Source organism: Sphaeramia orbicularis, chromosome 13 (assembly GCF_902148855.1).
Source record: "Sphaeramia orbicularis chromosome 13, fSphaOr1.1, whole genome shotgun sequence".
NCBI lineage: Eukaryota > Metazoa > Chordata > Actinopteri > Kurtiformes > Apogonidae > Sphaeramia > Sphaeramia orbicularis.
The window spans coordinates 29,356,287-29,384,148 of record NC_043969.1 but is presented as its reverse complement, the minus strand read 5'-3'; the positions used below and the strand labels follow the sequence as shown (position 1 = coordinate 29,384,148).

General features: G+C 38.7%; 1 protein-coding gene across 1 annotated transcript in view; it reads left to right on the top strand.

The window, feature by feature from the left end:
• The window catches only part of schip1 (schwannomin interacting protein 1), a 243,072-nt gene that overhangs the window by 72,591 nt on the left and 142,619 nt on the right, over positions 1 to 27,862 (top strand). Inside the window, exons 6-8 of the mRNA XM_030151863.1 lie at positions 9,866 to 9,930; positions 10,137 to 10,208; positions 10,969 to 11,104. Coding sequence (XP_030007723.1) covers positions 9,866 to 9,930; positions 10,137 to 10,208; positions 10,969 to 11,104 — 273 coding nt within the window. The remainder of the gene's footprint in view (positions 1 to 9,865; positions 9,931 to 10,136; positions 10,209 to 10,968; positions 11,105 to 27,862) is intronic.

The window sequence follows — 27,862 nt, the reverse complement described above, 5'->3', positions numbered from 1 at the left end:
TTACTTGGCTACTCACAGAAACTCATTTTGAATAACATAAAATAGAAATGTTCTTAAAATGTTACCAAAGCTTAAACAAAATTATTAACAATAAAACTATTATAAGAATGTATTTATTGTGTTTTATGTTTCAGCATTAATTTTCGTTATGTATTTTGTTTTCAGTACATGATGACTTATTTAATGTATTTTTCCCAAAAAATTTCAAGTACCCCCTGGGCTTCTTCCAAGTACCCCTGGGGGTATGCATAGCCCACTTTTGGAGCCCCTGGGTTATATTGTCCAGCAAGTTTCGTAAAGTAGCACACACTTCTGTGGACTAGGAAAAGGAAAGATACAGATAAAGTTTAACACACTTCAAGTGTCTTTAACAAAACTTGTTCAGAATAAATTCCAAATAGGACCAAAGGAGAAAGGCCCTCAGGGGGCTTGTTTTCCTTAGTCTGCAACTCTTTTACTACTCTTTCCTCAACTGCCTTTACTGTCTTATTAAGCAACAATGCCAATCCCTTGATTTTATTATAATGCCCAATAAAAGAGGCTTTATAGTTGCATACATTTACCTTCAGCTTTTTGCATATATATTGCTCTCCACCAGCAGTGCAGTGGTCGGTACAGTGGTGTTCTGCTCTGCTGCTGTTGAGGACAGGTAGTATTGAGTGGTGTTGTAAAAGGGGCTGCTTTACTGTGTGTTTGTTCTGGCATGTTAACGATTGGCTTTACAGCTCTGATTATATCCCACCAGGGGAGGCTGAGAGAGCTAACTACACAGGGAAAGTGCTCTAGGCAAAAAGGACAGGAAGAAGTGCTAATGTATGTTTCCTCAGGGTGTGTACAGCTTCAGAGTGGGAGTCAAAAACATCCCTCTATCATTACTCTTTGGTATTTTCCAAAAAATCAAAGATAAAGAAGTGTCTGAGCATAACTTTCTCAGGTAAATATAACAAAATCTCATCAATCAGTGATTTTGACTCTTTTATGTTTCACGATACTGTATGTAGTTGTGTTGTCAGTTCATTTGTCCTCTAGCTCACAAGGTCCCCTTGTTCATATTTTTTATGTCTCTGCACATAGTGTCATGAAGACAAATTAATGTTTGGATTGATGTGTTCTACAAATAAGGCAGTGCTGCAAAGCCTTTGCAGCTTTTGACTTTTTAACTCACAAAACAAAGTTGCTGGACCAGTTTGATTGGCCTGTTTGATCTGCAGAATTTCTACATAACTTCTGTGTATCCTGGAACAAATAAAATGAATGCAGCGTGTGTTTTATCATTAGAAAGAACAAAAACTTGGAAAACCAAAATATGCACATGAAATTTATGTGAGTATCATGCATATGTGTATCCTTCTGAGACCCAGGAAAGTACTAGTTTTGGCTTTTTTACATTAAATAATTGCCTTTTTTCAAAACAGCACAATGCAACAAATTTTTCAGATGCATTTTTACATTTTTTATGGAATGTCCTTTGCAATGGACAGCGTTGTTTTTTGTTTGTTTGTACGTGTGTTTTTCAATAAAGCTGTGAAACTCTTGTCCCCTACAGAGGACAAAAAGGCATTGCTGGGTCTCAGGAGGGTATAGACAGATCTGTGGGTTACTACTCATTTCCTACGGCTGACATTTCACACAGACAGGCCTCTTTAATGAAACATATTTCATATCAATATATTCACTCTAATGTTTTATTAAGCACAAGGAGCACACAGAAAATGACTTTTAAGGGCTACCTGCTACCTTTAACTCCATTATTTGCATCAAACAGTAATGTGCTAATGTTGTGCATTCTCTTTAAGGCCCTGTATTAGCTTGTAATAGTGTCTATAGTTTTCTCCATGCTCCATTTCTTTTTTCTTAGTATGCAGGTCCTCTACTGTGTCTGTGACACCGTCAGTCATTAGCCTAACCCCCAGAGCAGGAACGACCGTGTGTGTGTGTGTGTAGGTATGTGTGCATGTGTATGAAAGAGCATGATAGAAAGAGTGCCAGCCAGCGTTGATTGCAGGGTTACTCAGGGACAGCATTGCCAATGTCTGGACACTGAATCCCAGTGGACATTGGCAAATCTACACACACATACAGGTGCCAGAAGACACAGTGTCTGGCCAGGAATGGCTAGAGATAACAGAACCTGTCCTTGGCTTTTGCTATCGTGTGCTCCCATACACACAGACACACAGGGTGTACTGACAGGTTCTGTGTCCCTGTGGCAGAGGGGAGCGATGAGAATGTGAGTGTGGATGGCAGAGATGGCGTCGGCTGGCTGGCTGGGCCAAAGGACCCTGGGGAGGCTTGACTGATAGAGGCTGCCTCTAAACCCTCTCAGTAGTGTGTTTGTGTGTGTGCATGTGTGTGTGTGTGAAAGAGGGGATCTATGTAATATAGCAGATGGTATGATGGTGTTTAAACCAGTTAGGTTACTGTCAGTAGAGAACCAGGTCATGACAGTTTTTTGGCTAAAAAGTCACTGGAATATCTCCTAGCCTCAAGGTTACACCATTATTGTGTTGTAAGTCTTTGGTCATTGTCCAAACACAGCCAGCCAGAAATAATCCATGTGCGTATGGAGGGAAAACAAATGTTTATCTGGCTAATTGTCTTTGTTTGTTTACTGAGGTTGGATAGTGGACATGTTCTTGTTAGTTACCATCCATTATTACAGTTTTCTTTTGTTCAATTCAAAAGAAAATGTTACACTTTTTACTACATTGCTGTACCTGTAGTTGACAGCTGTAGTTACAGACAATTTAATATAAATCTGTTTTCAGGACAAAACACACTGTACAGCTCCATAATATAATTCCTTCAATCTAATGGGTTAAGAGTATTTTTAAAGGTAAGGTTAGGTTAAGGACAGAGTAAATCTCCAGGAAACAAATGTAATTCAGTGTGGTGTCCCAGAAACACATGAAAACATAGTGTGTGTGTGTGTGTGTGTGTGTGTGTGTGTGTGTGTGTGTGTGTGCGTGTGTGTGTGTGTGTGTGTGTGTGTGTGTATGTGTGTGTAGGTGTGTGTGTAGGTGTGTGTGTGCGTGCGTGTGTGTGTGTGTGTGTGTGTCTGTGTGTGTGTGTGTGTGTGTGTGTGTGTCTGTGTGTGTGCTATTTTCTGGAAACTGCACTAGAGTTAATTGAGTTCATCAGAAAAACAAACACAGCTGGCCAGTGTTCTGCAGTGCAGGAAGACGATAGAGTGACGAGCACAAATCTGTTGCCAGCACTTCACATCAGGAAGCTCATCAAGTATTGAAAAGGAAAACCCAGTTAGACTGAGGGACTCTAGAAGAAATATAAGACAAAGAGAGACAAATTAGAGTGAAGAAACTGAAATAGAGAAGCGAGAGGGCAGGAAAATATATCATGTTTGTTATGTAGCGGATGAAGAAAGAAGAAACGGTGACCTTAAAAGAGCAACGGAGATGAAAATATAGAGCATCAATGAGAGGAATAGATGATGACTTTGTGTTTTTATAAGCGCTTTGGATGTGCGTACGTGGGCGTGTTTGTCTCCTCTCTTTGTCTGTCACTCTGTCCCCTAAACTGAGTTAAGGAGGCGTTTAGAGGAGCAGCACAGCTATTTAAATCATGTGTGTGAGTGTTAGTATGTGTGTGTGGATCAGTTGGAGGTGCAAGGGACAGATTTACACCCCATGTACAGCGGAGATGAAGGCCATTTCCCAGGCAGGCCATTTCTCTCTTTTCTGGGGTTTCTGGCAAGCTGGCATTGGTCCAGTTTAATTTCTTCAGAGCCCAGAGGCTTGTTCTTTCACCTCCATATCCCTTCTTTCCACTACCAACCAAGAGTCTATACTTTTATTTTCCCTTTATCTTTACCTCCCTTGCCGACTCTAAGCCATATCACTTTCTGTCTGTCTGCAAAGTGCTGTGTCTTTATCTGTCCCCTGCCCTTTGTCCTGTACAGATGATGTAACTTCTCACAACATCATTTCCACAGCCCCTCCCTTCACCGTATCCTGTTCTGTCTTCAGCTCTCTTCCTTTTTGAAGTTTAAGTCCTTCTCCTAGGTTTACAGCCCAGATGAGAGTAACCCTTAAAGACCTATAGAGTCATTTTTGGGGTGACTTCCAATTTTTTTCCCCCATTTTTTTCTTAATTTAACCTTCCATAAGTAATTTATTTTCACTGTCTATTTTAACACTACCTCACTCGTTTTGCTTGTTTCAGTGAAAATCTGTTATTTTCACGTAGATATTCATAAAAACTTCAAATTTTCAAAGGTGATTATATCCTCCTGAGAACCAGGAAAGTAAAAGTTTTGGCATTTTTACATTAAATAATTGCCTTAATTGGAAACAGCATGATGCAGCTGTTTTTTTCAGGTACATTTTTGATTTTATTTATTTATTTGTCATTTTTTATGGAATGTACTTCGTAGTGGATAGCATTTTTGTTCTTTTTTTTTTTTTAAATAAATGCTGAAAAATGTTTGCCCCCTACAGAGGACAAAAAAAGCATTGCTGAGTCTCAAGAGGATAGGAAAACAAAGAAAACCTGGGAAAAAGTTTCTATTTCAGCAAAAAAACAACATTAACTGAACATAAGAACTAACATCTACAACCAGCTGTCATTTGTCAAACTCCATGGGTTTTACAGGTGAATGAATGTTGTAGAAGGTGACTGAGTTTCCATGTTCACTTTAGAGCAGCTGAAGGTCCACATGTGTCATATCTGATGAGAAGCTGCATTTTACTTGAATTATTAGAATATATTGATAGTTAACAGTTATTAAACCTTTTAGATCAGTGATGCTTTTGGTCAGCAGCAGCTGTTTAGGTTTTTAAGGGTTAAGATCCTGCAAAAAAGGGCTCATAATATGCATTTTAACTCTGAGAAAATATTTTTACTGATCCTAATAAAATTAAGTCCATACAATATTTAATATTTCACACCAACCCTAACAACAACAAAAAAAATCCTTTGCCATTGATTTTTTTCTTGGACACAAACAGAATCACTGTATTAAGCTTTAAAAAGACTAGAAATATCTTCAATATGTCCCTTCAATCCTGCCTTTTTAAAACTCTTATCAAGTTAAGTCTGGTTTTAGTGTCCAATGACAGAAAATTCAATGTGCAGCCAGGTTTTAAAGCGTCATGCTAACAAGGCAACGAGACAATCCACCACACAGGACTGCAAGACAGTAAAGGCAATAATAACATTGTAAAAACAATATAAAAACAATAAGCAGTATAAACCCCTTAGATCATATCAGATGTGTAAAGTGGCATATAGTGCAAATAAAAGGCAGAGAGGGCAGCTTACAGTGTGCATGAGGCACCTCATGTTCAGCATATCAATGGACATATAATACAATATACTGTACAAAGGAGGCTTTTTGCAGCTTTGTTCTCACACCAGGTGATCTATAGCTGCAGTGTGAAGGCAGGAGTCTCTGTGGAGGGACAAGTTAGGAATGTCTAAGGTGGCTATGGGCGTCCCTAAACTAATCCTGACCCCTCCCACTTGTTCCAGCAGCTGCATCATCAAATACAATATCCAACCTGACTCATCATAGCAGAGAAAAAAGAGTATGTGTATGTTTGGGATTGTATGAGTATGTATAGTGAAACTTTAAAGGCTAGGTGAAAGGAAAGCCCTCCCCCCTTTTTGCTGCGTTCACCCAACATTATCATCTATTCCATTATTGATAGTTTAATCATTTTAGATTATAAATTGTGAATAGGGATGGGCTTTTGTTTGTTGTTTATTCAAGTGTCTTGAGGTGACTTTGGATGATTAGGTTCTTTGCGTTGAGTTGAGTAGTGATTTGCAGACAGTTAGAAGGAGAATAAAGAAAAAGAAAGACTTCTCTAACATTTGACCTTCTATTAGATATGGACCTTTCTGTTTAGGTGAGACCATATATTTAGTGGATGTCAGCAGAGCTCAAGTTATATCTTCGCTTGTTTGGTTATGTATTTATGCCCTTATTTAATGTTTTGCTTACCTCTCTCTTTTTCCTATATTCATGTGTTATTGTGAATAAAACATCACTTTTGTGCCCAAACTCCTGCCTGAAGGCGTGTTTCATTGAAGATTTATGGCAATTCTTCATAGTTTAGATTTAGCTTTCACAATATACACCTATAGTGAGGGGATGCTGTGAGTTTAAATAATGCTATTTGCGTCTGAGAAGATGTTAAAAACATGACTTAAATACAGCCAGTTATAAAAATGAATCTTAAAATGTCTTTACAGTAGGAAATTTGGCAGGTTTAGGTTAAAAGGTACACTGTGATATGTCCATCAGCATGCCTGACATGCTCACTGGTGGATCTGCTGCTGGATGATCTTTCCTTGGACTCCTGCTGTTTGTGTAAAGGGGAATATAGCACTGGTATTTTTTATTCCAAGTTGACTTTCTGCTCAGTTACTCTCTTTCTAATAACCAGGAAAGTCTCTCAAAGAGCTGCTCTCATGCTTGTCTTTTCATGCTTGGGTAATTTTTTGTTCATTTCTTTTTTGGAGTTAATATGAAAGGGCTAATGAAAGGTGGAGGGGGGGCAGATGGAGTGCCCCTGGTCTCTGTTTGGTTGTCAGTATCTATTTCCTCTGTTGTTGCGTGGCGTACTATGGGTTCAAGGTCTCTTCTCCATCAGTATCTCTCCATCTCTCTCTTCCTCCCTCCCCCCTGCTCTGCCTGACTCCACCATAAATTCACCAACACACATATTTGCACGTACACACCATCACACACACACCAATCAATACAAGCCTGCTTGGCACTGCCAAAGCCCAAAATGACTATAGATTTTCTGTCGGCTCTGCCACTAAATTATGCAAACCTCTGGTTTATGTTCAGGTACTTTTTTGGTACTCCTACTTAAGACTTGGGATGGCTTTTCCCACAGAAGCAAGAATGGAAAGATATAGGTGTGTGAGGCAAGAGAAAAGCCTTTAGACTGACCACCAATTACACTGGTTTTGACAACACACTGTTGTTTGCAACTGTGACTGCAGAGACAAACAACCTTTAGTTTGGTACACAATAAGTGCAAAATGTATACTGCTATAGATTTTGAAATCAATACCTCTCATTAGGATCATTGTAAATGCCCTGCTGAAGTCAGGGATTTGTTTAAGTGGTAAATAATGTGCTGCAGATATCAGTGTTGGAATTTCTGTTTTGCAAGCACATGCATATACTGTGTGTAATGAGTGATACAACAAGAACTGATAAACAACTACATTTACACCCCCAAGATGCTGTCAATTTCATAATAGTATACACTTATTTATATAGTTGAGTATTTTATGAATTATTAAAAAACAGGCACAAGCAGATTGCATTTATTGAGGATGCACATGCTCTCTAATCTTACTCTCCAACAAAAATATTTGACATTTTAATCAAATCTGACATTTTCCTTGGTTCAAGTTGCATCAAAACCTTTATGGTTTTAGCTGTTTTCATCAGTTTACCTACAATTATGTTCACCAGCACTATCAAGAATATAGATTTATGTATTTTTTTGTAAAGACACTTTGAAATTGAAAGTAGATTTTGTTTTGTTGTCTATCTAGTTGTACACAGTCATCCATTTCTCACACTTTACCTCTAATAGAAGTCTGTTTATGTCATGATGCAGTCCTGTGTTGCCACAGACCCCTCCCTCAAACTAATTAATTGTCTCACCTGCTGGCACTGCACCTGAGTCAGATCTCCATTAGGAGTCTATTTAAGTGGCTCCCCTGCTCAGGTGCAGTGCTGGAACATTCTGCCTCCACTTTCATGCCATAGCCTCACCACAGACTCCGACTGCTTTCACCCAGGATTCTTTTGATAATCATGTTCACACTTATTTTCTGTTTAATAAACCACTTTACTCCAGCACTGTGCAATTGAGTCCCTTCATTCTCTCCATCATGACAATTTATGAGAAGTGATTACTTTGTTCTACGGTAGAAGTGGATAAGGACACAAGCTGGGAGACAAATGAACTTCTATGGAGACTGGTTTGGCTGTGTCCTTACTTAAGGACATGCTCAACATGAACATGTTGAAAAACATTCATACATTTTTGCCCATGTCTTACATCACGTACTAGTTTCTTTTGCCTGCTTCAAAGTCTCTGTGAAGTTTTTCTGAAGTCTCCTAGTTTGTCTGTCCAGACCAGTGACGGGGCCATCAGTAAACTGGAAGGGGAAATTGAAATGATCCGTTCATTCAGTTTCCAAGAAACTCCATTACCCACAACCACACAGTCACACACACCCACAGACACAGATTCCTCCTCTTCAGTCAGATCATCACTCTGTCAATGCTACTTCTCATTTCTATCAGTTTGTTATCACTATGGCTACATAAATCTTTCTTATACATCTTATTAACCTTAACATTCTTGGGTTCATTTTGCTTATGTCTGCTTTCCTATTTCCTTTTGTCTGTCACACCCTTAAAATTATTAAATTATACTTTTAAAACATTTTCAAACTCCTTGTAAAAATGGGCCATATATGTATGAGTGATGAAATGTATGCAATAAAGAAACGTATTTCTCTCAGGGGGCAGTTTGAAGATGAGTTGTCTATACATAACAGGATTAGACAAGGCTGAAGTGACAATGACTGTACACACAATGAAGAGGAAAGTTCATGAGTGTTTGGATTGCACAAAATCCAAAATCAAGCTATGGTTTTGCTTTCATGGCTCCTGTTTTCATCAGAGGGAAACTAAGAGACAAACATACAGAAAAAGATGAAAAACAACTCCTTGAAGCAATCATTGATCACTAGTTGAAGTCCTTGATTCTGTCTAATGAGCTGCTTGTTCCTTCTGGGAGGCAGCGTAATGAGAAAAACATTGCCTACCACAGTAAAATTGGGCAGACGTCCAAAGAAAATGGACCTTTTATTAAAAAACACTGTGATGGTTGTGTGTTGTATATGTGTAAGTGCAACTATTTTCATTTTAAAAGGACTCTCTGGTAGTTATTAAGGAAGAAACATGTATTTGCTGTAGCCTCATAATGAAAATGAAATACTTATGAACTGAAAATCTAAATAACGCTGCAATTAAAATAATTCCCTTAATATGGTAGTGCATCTAATGGGCACAATTTATTAGTGTGGGCAATCTGCTATCTAATAGATGTGGTATATTCTACATCTATCTATGCATACTTCATTATGCAGTAATAGAGTTTTAAAAAGAAAAAGTCATCTAAATGTGGGGACCTTTGCAGGTTCTGTGGAGTATCTGCTCAGTGCCCCAGTGTGACCCTCTTTACTCATCAGGAAGAACTGCTCCAGTTAAACTTTGTTGCTCCCTTGTAATTGAATTAGTCTGCTCAATTATGTAGAGGAAGGCCTGTCCTCATTACACGGCACTATTAAAACATGAGGATGGAGCTGAGGGGAGGAGAACAGCAAGTGAGGAGAAGGGAATAGAGCTTAAAGTAATGTAAGGGAAAGTGGAACCATCACCTCTCTCATCTTTGGCTCCTCTACCATGTGTGTCCAACCACTGTGCCATTGTTCATGAATTGTCCTGCTGTGTTGCCTGTCTTGGCTGTCTCTCTAAGTTTACCTTTCCTCTTTAACTCTTTTTCTGTGTCTGGGCTCAGTGCCTGAAAAATGCTGTGGCAGCAGAATCGGCTTACTTCACTAACTTCACAAGAAAATGAACCGAGCCAAAATCCTGCCAAGCCGATGCTGCTGGGATCCCTGAGCTCAGCAAAGTGATCACTGCGATCTGCGTCCACTCATATTTGCACAAATGCATTAGCAAACACACACACACACATACGAGGATCCCCATTTACTCCATGTACGTGCATCAAAATCACTGCTGCTGTCTTATTGCTGTATACTTGTCCTCCCTTCTGTCTCTCCTTCTGTTGTGTAGAAGCAGCTCAAGAGCCTCCAGAGTGGCTTCAAGCATGTTAATAGTGGAGGTTTCCAGCTGCAGAGGTGGGTTTAAACACACTCACATACTAACATACAACAAACACAGCAGAGTACACAGGCAAAGTGAGCAGCTTGATCTCATGTGCCGTAAAAGCCCAATTCCCTGCAGATGGGACCAAGCTGTTTAATTACTGATAACCTAGACTCAGACTGGAGTGTGTGTGTGTACGTCCTCTGAATGTCCCCTACCCTCCACCCCCTCCTCACAGTAATCATCTGACCATGGACCTGGACAACAACATCAATATCAACATGCCGCCCATTGAGACCAAGGTGTTAATGTGAGTATCATATCTTGAGTAATTACATACAAAGGTTAAACAACTAAAGGCTTCACTTGTTTGCTGTGTTTTTGTCTGTTTTTTCTTTTGTGAATTACAACATAGCTTTATGTCTTAATGGAATTCAGATGGTTGTCACTGGGTATTTAGATCAGAATCAAAATTAGGATCATAATACCTTATTCCTCCAAAGGAGAAATTTGTCATGATGCAGATTATTCATCAATAGCATTACATACATTTATACAAACACACACACACACACACACATATATGTAGATGTTATATTTGAAACAGAGAAAACTGAAGAAAAACTGACGTTTTCAGCAAAGATATTATTAACTGAACATAAACCAAGTGTCTCCATCCACTGTCATTTATCAAACTCCATGGGTTTTATTGGTGAATCAATGTAGAAGATGACGATGTTTCCATGGTAACTACAGAGCCTCTGAACGTCCAAATGGGTCATATCAAATGACCGTGAAAAGATGACAAACTGTATATTACACCAATTATTTACATGTATTGATAGGATTCGTGGATCAACAGGTACTAAACAGTTTAGATCAGTGGATGGTTTTGTTCGATAGTGGACGTTTGGGTCTTTAAGGGTTAAGAGACATTATGATACTAATCCATATGCTAATAAGAACTGGTTAAAGGTGAATATGTCTCCTAATATAAAGTCGATCATCAGGTGAGTATTTCTAGAGAGATGAAGGCCTAAGTTTTCATGCTGTCCTTTCTGTACCTGCAGTATTCAGCGTGCCTGGCGTGACTTCCTCCAGAGACAGGAAGTGGAGAAGAGGAGCCCCTCCCCACCTTCACTTTCCTCCTCTGACAAGATGAGCATGTCAATCAGCATGACGACCCTGTCAGATGGCAGCACCCCAGTAAGTCACGCCTTTGTAAAACAAGCCAGATCATTAAGACAACGCTTTCCGCCTGTGTGAATTACAGTGATTCATGGTGGTGTCTTTGGTCAGCAGAAATGATGACTGCCGATTGGTAGAGCAATATTTAATCATTATCTTCCTTGAAGCCTTGTTTTGGCACATGGTTTGCCATTCATAGAGATACAGTTACTGTGTGTCTGTATTTGGGCCATTGCTCTTGTATTCTAAAATGTTGAGGTTACTTGGTTTTATGCTGTGTTCTGTGGAGAGTATGTTAGAGTGTATTGTCGTATATGTGTCCAGATGGGGGCAGTGTGTTTCAGCTAATTTCTTCAGTATGCACACTCACAGCCAGCCTCTTCTGTGGGAGCAGAGAGTAAATATACAAGGATTTAAAGTGACATATTCACACTCTCTCACACATCAACAGCAAAACACACTGAGAATTGAAATCAGAGCACCAGCCATTCTCATTCAGCACATCTTCCCTTCATTTAACCAGACCACAGTAAATCCCACGGATTTTCTCTGCTGCGTCGGTTCTGGTCATTATAATTCAATACCGACGTCGTCTGCAGCTTTCTAGCTGAATAGTAAGTGTGTGTACACTTCTGTACTAATCTTGAAGCCTGAAGTCAACAGGCAGGTTAAATCTAAGAGACGGCTGGGAGACTTGTGTGTATGAGAACACTTAGGTGGTACTTGTCCACTCAGTCGTTAGTTACAGAGAAAAGCTTTTACCCTGAAGAAGACTGTTTGATTTGGATTCTTGTAGATAAAAGAGGGTCAGATGGGTTATAACTGGAAAGAATTCAGAGTAGTGAGCACTGGAAATACATGTGTGCTGTCTTTTTCAGAGCTGGTTTTCAGAGCTAGGACTATTTTTGTGATGATTTCCAAATTAGTTTTTGTCTATATTTAACCTTTCCTGAGTAATTTATCACCATTTATTTTAATATCACATATGTATTTTGCATTTTTGTGAAAATCAGATTGCATGTTCCCTAAACACTGAGATCTATGTCGATGGGGTCTAAACCAAACTGAACTGGTCTGAGGCAGGGAACCAGATAAAGGACGACACCTGGTCCTCCAGTTTGGGGGTTGGGTGTGGAACCAGCAACCCCGCCCTATAAAACAGCACCCTGGTAAAGAAACTGTACTATCATGTTCCACAGGAAACCAAGAAGAAGAAGGAAATTGTAAAGTTAAAATAATTTTGTTTTCATACACATCCTTCATTTTATTCTTATTTATAAACATCAGTAATCGCCTTTGACCAAGTGTAATGATTACACACTGAGTCCCACTTATACTTTATTTATCAAGAATAAAACACGTTGTCATAATCATTTCATATGAAGAGGTAAAAAAAAATTAACATTTTATTCCAAATTTATGGGCAACCGTGTTTATCAAAAGAGAGAAAACTGAAGAAAATGTGCCTTTTAGGGCAAAATATATCATTACCTGAAAATAAAAACAAACGTCCACAACCACTGCTATTTGTCAAATTACATGACTTCTGCTGGTGAATCAATGTTACTGAAAATGATAGTGTTTCCATATTCACTATGTGGCTAAGAAACTGCATTTTACTTAAATTATCAAATGTAGTGATGGAATTGGTGGTTGAAAAGTTCTTAGAAACATGAGACAGGTCTTTGAGGGTTTGAAGAGAAACACTGAGCAGCTGACGGTGGAGGATTTGGTAGAAAGTCAACAGTACTTTAAGGATACGTTCAGTTCTTTAAGGATACGTACACACATATATACACACACACCCCCACTGTAAACATGGTTGTGTTTGAGCTCCTTTGGGATGCCCAGGAAATGCTTAGCTCAGTGAGTCAGACCTGCTGACACTGGCAGATGATCATCACTGAGAGAACAAGAGAGTGTGTGCATATAGGGCTGTGTGTGTGTGTGTGTGTGTGTGTTTGTGTGCATATTGGTGTGTGTACATGAAGACCCTAAGGTCAAAGGAGAAAGAGAAGAGCACTAGAGAGGAAAGGAAGATGAAAAACAGATGTTGGTTCACAGGTTGAATGTGCTGATACTGTAGAATCCCTCTGCTGTGTGGAAAAAAATAAACACTCGGTCTCTCCTCTTGTATTATTTCTTGACCTTTTTCTTTCCACTGATTGATCACAACATCCCATATGAAATGTTTTCTATTATCTCATAACTCCCTCTCGCTTCACATAGTTCCTCTTCCTTGTCCTTTCCCCGACTCCTACGTGTTATTTCCTTTTTTTAAAGCAATGTGTTTAGTGAATGTGACAGCTCCACCCTGTTTGAATTTCTAAGAGTTTCATTTCTGTCGACCCAGCGCTATATTCTCCATCAATACTGAGGACTTTGTCTCCACGTGCACACATACATGTATACATCCACACACTGTTACACACATAGAGGAAGGAGTCATATTTTCCTTAGACACAGTGATGTGGCAACCATCTCGAAAGTGATTGAATTTGTAACCTTTGTGCCTGTAACATCAGTCTTTGACAGTCTTGCTGTTTGACACTGCAGCATGTGTGCCACCATATGTGTGTATGTGACCATTCTGGGCCGTGCTGTATACATCAATCCAGCCTCCAGCCTCATGTTTCAGCAAAAAGTGTAATGTTCTCAGCTGACTGATATATAGTTGATGTGTAATGCTTTAGTTTGTAAATGATCTTTCACGCTGTAACTATGCTCACTCATTGCCATAGCAATCTTGCAAAATAGAGCAGGATATCTGCGCTGGATATCTCTCTTTATGATCGATCCCTCTGCTCCATAGCAACACCATAGAGTGAGACAGAAATTATAGGTTTCATTAAAGAGGAACCTAACAAAACTCTGGCTTTTATGCCCACATATGAATCAGCTGTCTAAATTTTATTGTTTCATGATATTGTACCACATCAACACACAGCCCCTCGACCACCTACAAGTACACACACATGCACACATATTAGATAGAGTCAGCACACACACGCGCAAAAAAACACACAGACCACTACAGCTTCAATTTCAGTCTGTCTGGAAGATAGATGTCTTTTTATAACCAGACATCAATCAATACTGTTTGGGGACTGGACGAATGTTATGTTTTTCAAGCAGGATTGCTAATAAATTACCCGAGGAAAAAAAAAAGAACAATAAAAACAAACACAGATGATCATTACCTACAAGTTTGTTTGTTTGTTTGTTTTTTGTTCAATTTGCAGGTGTTTAAATGTGGACTAATCATGTGTTAATGTTGTGTTTCATCTCATTGGTGGGCTGTCCTTTGGTTCCAGGAGCTATCCTTTGCTTTGGTGCTGATCTATGATACTTTATGATGTAGTGGCAGAGATGAGACAGTAGAGGGAGATGCTGTATCACAGTGAGGTTTTCGGTCTTTATGAAAAGTGATTGGACCGGTGACAGTATTGTTGACATAGCTGAGAAAACAACCTATGAATCTCAGAAGAAATTTGAGCGGAACTGTGGATGCACACAGGAAAATGTTATCTTTCTGTGAAGTACAGCACTGTGTAGAGATCTCAGGCCACCTTTAGCTATGTTGTTTTCATATGACTGTAAGGAGCATAATATCAATTTCTCACTCTCTTTATTAAAATGCAAAGGGGAATATTGTGCACAGCATTAGAAACTCAAAATATAAACTCTACTGCATCTACAGGAAACAGTCAGTATTTAGTATTGCTCTGACTAGTTATTCATTGTTATCTATTTTAACATGCTAGATAGCCAATGAAGGAAATATATTTGGTAATGAATCTGAGACTGAAAGTAAGGAAGGGGCAGGACTAGATAAGCCTTTACTTATTTCTGTCCCTTCTCATTTATGATAAATTTATTGTATTTTGTTTCTTTTTCTGTGATTAATGACCATTGATGGGTGCATAATAATTGACTTCTTGCTTTTACTGTTTTTTTTAGTTCTTTTTTTTTTTTTACTTCAAATTTGAGACAAATAAGAGCAACCCAAACAATAAGAAATATTTACATGTGCTGAATGACAACTGGTGTAAAACACTAGAGGATTAGTTTAGTAAATCTCATATTTGTGCTGAAATTCTTGTTTTTAATGCTGTTCTAGAGACAAGAAAATGCATCCATACATTATGATATATCATGATACTCTTGCTAAAACACCAAACCGACTCGCAGCTTAAAACATTTGCACAGTACTGTATATTTATGACTGCAATTTTAATATTTAATTCATAAAAATGGCTTCAAATTTTGTTCATTTTGTGCGCTTCCTGGCTGATTTAATGACGTAGATTCTATACAATACAAAAATATAGCATATGCATATGAGTTAATGTCCATAAATACAGTATTGAAACATTTGTGTGTGTTGGCCAGTGAAGGGCATGGAGGGGCAGGTCAGACCATCTGGCCTGCTAAGGTGCAGTGAGACGGGGCTGAACAGAGCAGCACTGCCTTCCCCGTCTGCCAGCTGTCATGTCTCTCCATCTCTAACCTCTCTATCAGTGTTCTCAGAATCTTCTCTTCCTCCTCCTCTTTTCTGTTATATCGTTTTTCTGCTTTGCTCTTACATATTTAATGGTTTTCTCTTTTTTCTTATGCTGCTCTCTGCTGTATCTCTCTCATTATGGCGCTCTCTCTGTGTTTCAGTCTCTTTATCACTTGTTCACCCACCTACTGTTCGCTTGACTTTATCAGGTCATGCAGCTGCAGCAACAACTAGGAGCCTGGCACAAGAGATAAAAGGGGTTAGGCAAAGTTTAGGATATTCAGTCGGCTTACTGTATGTTTAGTTTGTTATGTACAGTAAAGGCACATGATGTAAAAAACTCACTCCGTACAGATAAAATGTGTTTTTCGTGGTTTTACTAGCTATTGAAGTCTTTAGGTTAACTTCTATGTCGCTTGTTCTGGAATATTCTGCTGATTTTTCTATCACTTAGGCAAATTCATCATAACACAATGCATTAGAAGTTCAGCAGATTATTGAGCCAGCAGGCTGCACAGACTGTACCCTCACATTAATTTTCACCATGTAATCCAGTGCAGAGTAATTGTTGAACTGTCACTGAACTTGCGTATTTTTAAGCCTCATAGTCTGTTCTTTTCACTGCAAAAAGCAAATATTTCTTAGAAATACAGAAAAACAAAGCAGGAAAGGTCACTTATTTTACCACCAGAGTAGACTGATTATTATACTAAGGCCATTGTTAAAGCAGCCCCAAAGGCTCATTGTGTCCCTGTTCTGTTGTTTCTACCGTACATTAACCTCATGCTGGTGCTGCTCCTCTGACTGAGAGATAGAGAATGGCAGCTTACCAATGTCCAATTAAAGAACCAGTGGAAAGACAATGCTTTAATCTTTAATCCTAATACAATTTGGAGATGTTATTTCAAGACTTAATGGCTTTATTTATTGATATAATGTACCAATAGCTACTTTTGAGTTATTATTAACAGTGTAATTTTGTCATCTGTTTTAAAGAATATCTAGTCAAAGTGATACTTTCCATCATGACATTTACAGTCATATTCAGATAAATATACAGAGCAGATAGCACTTAGCCTGAGAACAATAAGCTGTCCTCTGAAGGTGCAGAAAATGAAAGGGAAAGATTCTGTTTAAATATCCATTGCGTGCTTTGCGAGACACAAAAACATGCCTTGCAGTCTACTTAACACAGTTCCAAAAACCCCCAAGATTTCTCAATATCATAACAATGCCAGCTACCAACTCAGCACTCTATTGTGCTGCCCTTCCAAGCATTACCCAATTGCCAATAGCCATTTCCACTTAGTTTCCACTGTGGACCAGAACATCCCTGTGATGATTTATGGTAATTATGCAAATGCAACATAAGGCTTTGGAGATTAATGCTAACCCCCACCAATCTCTTCGTCACTGGAGAATGGGTGTAACTGGAGCCTATGCTTTTACAATCCTGTTATGGTAATACCAGGGAAAATACAAAAAAAAAAAAAAAAAAAAAAAAACTTAGGCCAGACGATTAAGGATTCCCTTGAATTAGTTTAGGTTTAGAACAGCCTCATAGATGCAATTCATGTGTTTAATTGTTTTTCTTCATTCATTAGCTGCAAATTGATAGAGGACTTGGCCTACATAAGGTTTGATTTTTTTTTTCATTCCTCTGGAGGGATACTGTGTTTGCGTCTCCATCCCACAGATTTAATTGATGTAATCTCTCTTGTCATAATCTCTCACCCAGATACGATGTCATATGGTGTAGTGGTTCAGGTGTGGGTTTGCTGGTCTCTGCTGCATCTGAGGTGGGTCAGGCAGAGTGACAGCTCTGGTTGGATGTAAGACGGCTGCAGTGTCACACCAACCAACATGGTGATTGACAGAATCATTAGTGAACTCTCACCACTCCTTTACCCCGTTTGTGAAGAGACTCAGGCTCTGGATCCAGAAGCTGCATTGTTTTGTTTGGGCAGACTGAGGTGATTATAAAACAGAAAAACCCTTTCCTTGCCATCCTTTTCTACTTCCTTGTAATGTTCAGACTAGCCTGCAGACATGTGAAGGACATTCATATCACTCTTATAATTATGTATTAGTGAGATGGAGTCATGAGTGCAGTAATGTGTGATGGGTGCAGTGAGGTCTGACTCTGCTAATCACCTGCCAGCGGCATGTCAAGTCCAACACGGACCCTTTCACGCCTGGGACATGTCATGTCACACATTCTTCGAGCTGTGTAATATACATTACATTCATGTGACATGAGGTACGTGATGTGTGTGCATGTAAAAGAAGGGCAGGTGGAAACTGAACACTCAAGGAACTTTCAATCGGTCAAACCCTACAGCATTTTATTTCTCAAACAATAACTAAGTCTGCAACAGTTTTTAGAAAATTGCAAATGAATCTACAGTGAACCCATCTGTATGTTTGAAAAAATAAGTGATAACAGCTCTGTTCCATTAGAGTGACGTCATGCTGCATTTGTACTATCTGGGAGAAACCACAGGGGGTCACTGTTCTGTTTTATTAGGAGATACTGGCAAGTTAGCAAGGAGTAGTCAAGGTCTAGGGAAAAACCTGGGTCAGAATGAGTTTGGATGCTCTGTTTTCTTTATCAGGACAGTCAGGACATCATTATAGTGTTAATCAGGATTTTTTCCCCCCAAATTGCTGAAACCACAGGGACTCCTGCTGTTGTTATGTGGAGGACGCTCTCTCAATCTTTGTAATAATTTTAGTCAAGTACCTCCTCTTTTAGAGATAACCCATTATCAACATGTTTATAATTAAAAAGGGAGGTAAGCAGCTCTTTTATTTCAGTGGTTTATCTTCCACTCAGCATCTCTCTGCCTTCCTCTTCCTCTCCAGCTTAGCCTCTATCTCTCTCCTCTGTTTTCTTCTACCTCTTCTCCTTGAGCCTTTTAATTTCATGACACTTCAATTAAATATTAAAGTGTTTCAGGATTACGTCAGACTTGTGAACAAGCTGCTGGGTTTTCCAGCCTGCCTTCTATATATAAATTGCCTCCTTCCTTTTTTTTTTTTTTCTTTGTCTCACTGTGAGCATTGAGCCTCACTGACATAACAGGCAAGAAGACTGTGATGGAAATCCAACCATGAAGATGTATATAAAGATAATGATGACAATGTGCTAATTGTAACCCAAGAAACTCCAAACACTATTTATAGGATTTTAGGGGGGATGTAGGAAACCACCTCCAATGTTGAATTATTACTATATTGCTGTAAGGATGTTGGCTGCAACATACAATGAGTCTCATAAATTGTTCATAGTGTGCTTTTACTGTGCGTAAACACATCCCTGCAGGGTTTTTTTGCAGAAAAGGTGTTATGGGAAACTGTGGACTGCAATAGAAAAAGCCTATATACACACCTGTGAAATGCCAAGAAATATGTTCTATGTAAGTATTTAAATTTGTAAAGCCAAAGCGCTGTTCAGTACTTTACTATCAATTGCATTTCCACAGATAAATGCAGATTCCTTTCATGCAACTGTATGCTTCTCTCCTCTCCTTTTTTCTGCTCACCTCCCACAAACGGCCACATTATCGCATTGATCTCCATTTGTCCAGTAACAGGGCCATAACTGATCATTAATGTCTGACTGGGGACAGCGGTGATACGTAGAATAGCAGATTGATACTACAAATCATCTCAGCTCTGGAATCTATTGACTGTGGCTTTGCAGAGGTAATTAAGGCCAGATTATTAGCCACATGCTTAAAAGTGTCATACTTAATTTTGAATGCAATATTCATATATGTATCTTGAGCAATCAATCAATCAATTTTTATTTATATAGCGCCAAATCCTGACAAAAGTTATCTCATGACACTTTACATGTAGAGCTGGTCGAAACCACACTCTCAAGCCAATTTACAGAAACCCAACAGAATCCTCCTGGAGCAAGCACTTGGTGACAGTGGAAGGAAAAACTTCATTTTAACAGGGAAAAACCTTGAGCAGACCCCGACTCCTGGAGGATGGTTGTCTGCCTTGGGTTAAAGAGAGAGGGTAAAGGAAGAGAAACAAAGAGAGAGAGAGATTTGGGGAGGGGGGGGGGGCATGAATGTACAGCAAACTGAACTAGAACTGTTAAAAAGTAGATCAGCTGGTGCTAGTATAACTACCAATAGGTAGAACAAATGCCCATGACTGTTAATACAACTACTACAAATACAAATATTAACAGTGGATATAATACTACTGCAACTGTAACTGCAACTTACAAATAACAGAAACCACTATATAATAAACACTATCATATCTATATGGATGAATGAGTGGTGATGATGAGGGCAGGAGAGAAGGACCTCAGCAGCAGGTCCAGAGGTGATCCAGGGAAAACCTGTGAGGTCATAAAGCACAGAGACTCTGAGGAAGAATTCAAGTCAGTAACATGTAAGCAATGAGTAAATTTGATGAAGATGATGTATACATGACACTATTTGATAAAGAAAAAGTAGTAGAAGTATTTTTAGGACAGAGAGAACGACTTTTTGTTTGTCATTCAAAAGTAAAATAAATATAGGTTTTGAAGCCACCAACTGCAGTTTTATTGGAGGTATGCGGTCGACTGGGCACAATTTTTACTTTGTTTATTGTCATTACTCATTTTGCATGTAAAACAGTCAGTGTCTTGCATTGGCATACAGTTAATATCTCATTTGGGATTAAAACATTATATTTATCACATCAGGCTCTACCTGAGTCCAAAATTGAACAACAAAGACACTGCTGCAATTCATTAATTTTGCCAGTGTGCTAACATTGCCTTCAAACAAAGTGGAAAAATGTCATCTGACTAGAAATGATGGTAAAGAAGAGTTTCTTGTTCCTGTGAAACCTCTGTGCCTTTTTATAACTGGTGGTGGTGATAATGTTTTATTAATGGGGGAATCATCGGCGATGCTGTCAGCCTCACACCTAAACTCAGAACTATTCATTCACACACTCATACACATGCACATGCACAAATGAAAGAGGTAAGGAAAGGCACGAGGACATGAATTTGTATGTGACAAGCTTTTGCACATGCTGTACACCTCAAGATTTGTAAGATGTGTGCGTGTGTGACACTGAGTGCAAAGGAACAGCCTGCAGCACTGTGCATATCCAGCCTCATTTACCACTATCTTCCTCCTCCATTATCAGCAGGATCATTATCCTCTGCCCTCGCTGCCTCCTAGGTTTTAAGGTGGCACACCAAAATATCAACACACACACACACACACACACACGCAGCTCCCACTCACCCAGAATATTTATTATTTTGTACTAATTTTACCTGTGGTCTGAAGAGCCTAAAGTAGCTCTGCTTGTGTAGTTGTGTGTATGTGTACATACAAGTGCAATGTTTTGTTATTTCTGTCATAGCATTACTGTGGCAGTGCAAAAAAAATAGACAAAATGAGGTCAGTGTGCCTGTGTGTTTTCACTCCTGAAATGGTGGCCTGCCAGACACAGTTGCTGCTTAAATCTGTGCACGAGTGTAGTGAAACGTATCAGGATAGATATCTATAGATAGACATGGAAAATGAGCTTACAACTCTGCCAGAGGAATCCACTCATTTATTGTTGTCTTGCATGCATGTGCATTGCACTGTCGAGCAAAAAATAATGTTGTTTTTGCTGCATATATATGTGGTCATATATGTGTTTATAGAAGGAAACATTTGTCTATGTGTACAGACAGGGACAACAGGAAATGGAGCATTACACACCCAGCTGCCTCACCATAGTAATAATCAATTTAAATAGGTCATCACAGTGTGTTAAAATATCAAAAGTGATTTTGCAACTGCTCCATAGTATTTTTCTGAGTGTTGTTACCATTTCTTACTTCTATTATATATACGACTATCTGCTTTATGTCAAAAAGACAGCATTCCCCTACTCTGCGATTCTGACTGCTTCAGCTGAACTGAATTTCTCAGAAGTTGGCTACGTTGTTATTCAACTTGAACAATCCTACTGCTTATTCAGCCCTGTGAGATCCCACTAATAGTCGCAGTAGCTGCCGAGGCGTGCAACGGCAGGTTACACTAAACTGACTCTGAAAATATAAAAGAAAGCACACACGCTAGAGGTTGCATTTGAGGGTGTATGTGTGCTCTCTCAGATGTGACCATCTAAGCTGTGATTTTTATTAAAACACTGAACATGCAGTCTTTTAGAGACAGAAAGAGAGAAGATGGGGATTTTGTTTCTCGGTTTATTGGTTTGGCATTTAGAGAACGAGAAATCCTGGGAAGAAGAAGGGAGGGAAATGTATTGAACAGAAGGGAGATAAAACGAGTGGAGAAAGAGCCTATTCTCCTTCCCACTGAGTGGTACATTCTCCAGAGAGAAATAAACTGATTTGTGATTAATGAAAAGATGGAAGAGAAGCTTCCCGTCTTTTTTCTCTCCCTTCCAGCCTTTCCTTTCCTCCCCTAACCTGACTCTCTCACCAAGAAAATCCATCTCAGTAATGATGTCTGTATGTAAGGAATGATTGGGGAATTGATAAAGAGAGAAATCAGCCAATAAAAAGAAACACAAACACATTCTACAGTATTATCACCACACAACCACTCTGCCGGGGAATGGTGATAACATGTTATCATGAAGTAAATACCTGACCTCGTGCAAAACATGAAGTCCTAACCTCTTCCTGCTTAACTTTCTCCTTCCACTTTCACAACAGTTGTGAAAGATTGCAGCAAATGAGCAAACTTGAAATTGTGTCTAAATGGTGCAGTGATAAGAGCAAAGAGCTGCTGATGCATCACATGTGTTTGTAAAAAGGATGGGTGAAGGTTTTAAGGAGATACACAGACAGAGGGAAAGAGGGAGATCCTGAATCCTGAGGTACGCTCCTTCACGCCTCATTAAGCCGGTAAACTGATATCAGCTGTGCTCTCCTTATCGTCACCTCTACCACAGTGTGCCATCACTCAGCACACATTGCTGCACCCACCGATTTTACAGGGCATCGCTTTAGCTTTAGCGTCCTTATTCTGCCAGTGAGATACCAGGAGGACAAGGGAAGCGTGGGAGGTGGACGGCAGTGGAGATGACTTGTCTTTGAGAAGCCCCAGCATCACAGAACGCCACCGAGGCATAGCACTGTGAGATGACCAACATTAACACCGTTTTGCAAGGAGAAAATAATGACGGCGGAGGATATGCAAAAAAAAAAAAAAAAAAAGAGGTGGTTAAGATGTGTAGCAGTGATATAGGGGTGAGCAAAAGTGTGATCATGAAAGTAACCTGGAAGATGAGAAGAAATAGTGGAGCCTGGTGTGTCACAGCTTCCACCGTGCACCCAGCCATTCACACAAAATTGTACCCAGAGAGCAAAGCTTTTTGACTAAATCAACAGAAAGTTCAAGGAAATGAAATGGGGAGAAATGGTAATTAGGGAGAAAAACAGGATTTCTGTAAAAATTTTGACTTTAAGCATAAGGTGATGAGAGAACTACATGTGTGGAAGTGTGAGGGGGTGGTTGAGGGGTCATACAAAGGTGAGGAAAAGGAGAAGAGAGCGTAAACAGGGCTGTTAAAAGACACACACCGACCCATCCATTACTTTTGGCCATTTAAACAGTTTAAGGTCACCGCTAGACATCGAGACCTTCAAGCTGCTCCTGGGGGAATCAGCCCTACACGCCACAGCCCTGCGATGAGACCTTTACGCTTTTTTATGTCATTTTTTTTCTGGTTAGGTTGCTTTTTGTTTCAGTCTTTTCCGATAATGCATTGAACAGGATCTTTTTTGTAACAGACTTTGTAACAACCATATATAGCTGATCACTGCAGATATCTGCTTCAAAATTCTACACCCTCCACTCGAGGCAAAGGATCCTGCCTCATACACTGCGATTAGTTTGTCCTCATTCATGTAAATGGGCTGGAGTTGCTAGGTACTTGATATACCCTTTAGCATATTACAGTATATTTCAGCAGCACCACAAACTACAGTACATCCTGCAAAACGATCATAAAGTTGAACCAACACCTCTCTAAAACAGTTTCAACAGAAGCTGGATATGTAATATTCATGAAGGTGGGGTGTATTTCAGAGCTGCCTCTAGTTTAAGATAGGTGTACTTAAAACACAGAGTTAAGTTTATGCGCGTGTCAGTCAGGAGTCATCTACTGTATCACCATTTTTATCATTATCAAACATGCGGTTTGTGTCTGTTTGCGTGTTCACTACTATAGTACATGTTGCCTCCCACACTGACAATTCTGTATCCTCATTGTATACTCAGTGACAGCAGACGTACTGTCCCAGACTACAGCGTCTGCATTTTCACATCAAGTGTCGAGGAAACGATGCATTCAGGATTCATAGAGCAAACACAGAATGCCTGACAGCTTTGATATGACAACACTTTTCCCCCTGCGTAGAGCTCTGCGGTCTGAAAATCAGTCATTCACAGAGTTCATGAACTCTGAGAAAACTAGAAAGAGTGAGAAGGAAGAAAGCAATGCTCTATGTTGGAAGGAATATGTGAGGGAAAATGAAATGTCTTCCAAGAACTCCCTCGTTCCGGTGCATCTCTTCAGTGGTGTCCCATCCTGTGGGAAGAACAGAGGTTTTGCTGAGAAGGAATATCACATCGCTATTAAAATGACAGTATTTCTAATCCTGTGTAGTAAGCGCATCTCTCCTGGGACTAACAGAGGTAAAAAGTTCAGCAGGTACAAGAAGAGAGAAGCTAAACTAGTTTAGAGATTGGGAAGTTTTCCAGTTCCAGTAATATTTTATTAATTTAATGTCTGGAAATGTGAATGCCAAACATTCTGCTATATGTTCCTGTCTGTCCTACATTTAGGTTATTAATTTATTGTCTCTTTCTGTGCACACCGGCTGTTTTCCTATTCGATATGAATAAATATTTCATTGGATCATTTCCATTTTCCAGTAGGCAGCTGTCTGCCTGCCATAAAGGCTAGAATATGGAAATGACCTAAGTCTCTTTGGTCCCTAAATGTATTCAAACCACACAACATCAATCACAATACAAATCTAATATACTTCTTTACTGTAATCCCTTATTAGCATAAGTTTCAAACTCTTTTGCAAATTCAATATTGTGCTCTTTACAAGTACCATTTTCAATAGGAATTGTTCTCTGCAAATATAATGCTGCACAAAAATCCTTATTCAACACAATTGGGCTGGGCTTCCACTATAAATCTATCTTGTTCAGGGAATGAAGGCAACATATAGGCACAGCTACCATATTTCAGTCAGCAGCCATAATTAAATGACAAATGAGTAAGCAGACACTAATTTGTTGAACAGGAGTGGATTTGATATATTACAGTAGCCAGGGGCATAGGAGAGTGTTGGCGGTACAAACATGTTCAGCATGTCTCTCAGCTGGGGGCCATAAATACTGAAATTTGATGAAATCACACCATTAAAGATTTTCTGGTTTAGTCAAGTTCATTTAGACTGAAACTGATTTATGTCAATGTAAGTTGCATTTGCAGGAGAATTTTAATGCTATCATACACCATGCAACAAAACACATTTTTCAAGATAAAATAACATTATATATTCTGACTAAAATGTACAGTTTAAAGAAATAGTGTCAAGACTCTATATTGTTGAAATTAGGGGTGTAAGAAAATATTGGTTCTGCAATATATGGCAATATTTCATGTCATGATACTGTATCAATATTAAAAAGTACTGTATTGATATTTTTAGGTATTTAGTCAAATGCAGATATTGTGGAGGTTCATCTTTGTTTTTTGTTTTTGTTTTTAGTTTGTATTTTATTTATTATTGTTTAACACTGTTTTGTTAAATAATGGTTATTTGAAGCACCCTAAAAGCACTTTTTACTATCTGAGAGGCAGATGTTAGTTCTTTTGTTGGGATTGCAAAAAAATAATGTCATGATGTTAGTTATGAACTAATAGAATAAGAACATTTGAGCAAGATCTTAAACTGTAATGTCTGTAAAGCATAATTTAAGTTTTAACAGAGGAAAATTTTGTGATCTAGCAACAAATCCTGTTGTGATCAAATAAAAATGTGTTTAGTATTTGTGCATATTTCTGGTGTAATTAAATTCTTCAAGGAAATAATCATTAAAAAAAAAAGAAACAAACCAAAAATCGCCTTTTTAAGAGTATCATGATATATTGTGACATATTGTATCATAATCCTAGTATTGTGAATTGTATCGTATTGCCAGATTCTTGCCAATACACACCTCTAGCTGTAATGATACCAAACTTGTAATTTTTCCTTCATCTTTAGAATGTTGCCATCAAACAACGGGTAGTTATGGACATTTTTATCTCCACCTTTCCTGTTCACTAGTTTGTGAGAAGATGTTTAGCAGTACTTTCATACTGATACACTGTGTAACATTTCTATTTGTTTCAATAGTGTATAATCACTTAAAAAGAACTGATGGTTTTTTTTTCATACTGTACAATAAAACCTTGTTTTTCTCCAGAGATTCTGTGATGTGGTGCTACTATGTTTCAGTCGTGCAGAGCAGACAAATCATACAGATACAGATATACTTCACTTATCCCCAGGGAGTGATTGATATTCCAAGAAAATAAGAAAATAAAAGGTGGCCAAATGAAAGTAAAATGAAACAAGTAATCACCACTCTGTCAGACTATGGTAGTTTTTATGCTAGTGGAGATGAAGGATCTTCTGTAACGTTCCATCCTGCATGAGGAGTCTCCTAGCAGGAGATTGGTTAGATTAAAGTAAAGATGATGATCCCAAAACTATGACTCCAGTGAGGACATTTTGAGCTTTTATGTCTTTAACAGCTTCCATATCTTCTCCTACCCACTTGGAAGAGAAGAGTGAGGCAAAGGGTACTCAATCTGTAAAATCACCTCTAGATGAAGCTAAATTCTACACAACGCAATTTACCTTTTTTCTTCTTCTATTATCTTATTTTTCATGTTTGATAAATCTTGAGTTGCTTAAAGTTCCTATTAAGAAAAGGGGAAAGCAAATATTTCAACAACAAAAAAACAAAATCTACTATTTCATGCAGTATTTGATCTCATTTTGTGTCCACAGAAACAGAAATGTGTGTGTTCTGTGATTGTTCTGTATGTTCTGTTAATGTGTCTGAATTATGCACTCAGTTCAGTTAATTTGCTTTCACTAAGACAGATTTGTCTGCTCAGAGCACACTTTGTTCCATCCAACTCTGCATTTCTCACTTTATAATGAAGCCTACCCATAATGCAGTATTTCAGCTTTCTGTGAATTGGAGTCAGAAAGGTGTACGTGTAATAGAGTAACTGTGATAAAGTAGGAAAAGGTCTTGAGCTGTCATTCTACACCTTTTAATGGAAAACTCTATCACCTGTATACAAGAATATTATACTTTTCCAATTGTACTGTTGCTAGATAATTATTATTATTTTTTATTTCTTTATTAAAAATAAAGCATGTACTTCCTTCACAGCTTCTGCAGAGAACAGCAGTGTGCACTTAAGAACAGAAAATCCAAACAGGTGTCCCTAACAGTATGAAACTGTACCTGCGAGGTATTTTCCATAAACAACTGTCATAAGCATGTACTGGGTTTGATGTCTGCACAGCTAATTACCCTGTAGATGAGAGCACATAGCATGGTCGTTTGGATGCATTTCAATGAACAGACGTCGTGTGCTTTGCAAGCCGCCATGGGCAGCAGAAATCACCAAAGGACATGGGGAAATCTTTTTTGCTGCAGACACGAATGCAGCAGGATTAGTAATAATGGGTTTACCTTGGTGTGAACAGACTGAGCTTAATGCTATTGTTTAAATATTGTCGCTATCTCAGGTTGGCAGGATCATCTTACTTTCAATAGTATTAAACTGAGATTTGTGCTCGAACTGGGGAAATGCATTAATCTATAGTCTGTGAGAAGTGTCAGTGGTAATCCCGTGTCTGCTGTACATCACTTTGTGTGTGTATGTGTGTGTGTGTGTGTAGGAGTATATTCTGAATGTGCGCACATCTACTTGGGTGCTTCTATGAAACTGGTGCCCCAAAAAAGGGCATGGGGGCTAAAAATTCAAACCAGATGTCGACTAATGTTATGAAGCAAGTTTGGAAGCACTTTGGGTCTATTTTAAAAAATAAATACTTACTGAGATAAAAGAGAAGCTTTTTTTTCACATAAAACACATTTTTATATAATTTTACATTAAATTTAGTACAAAAAACTGCATGTAACATGGTAAGAAGGACAAGGAAATTACGCGCTACTATTTTTTTG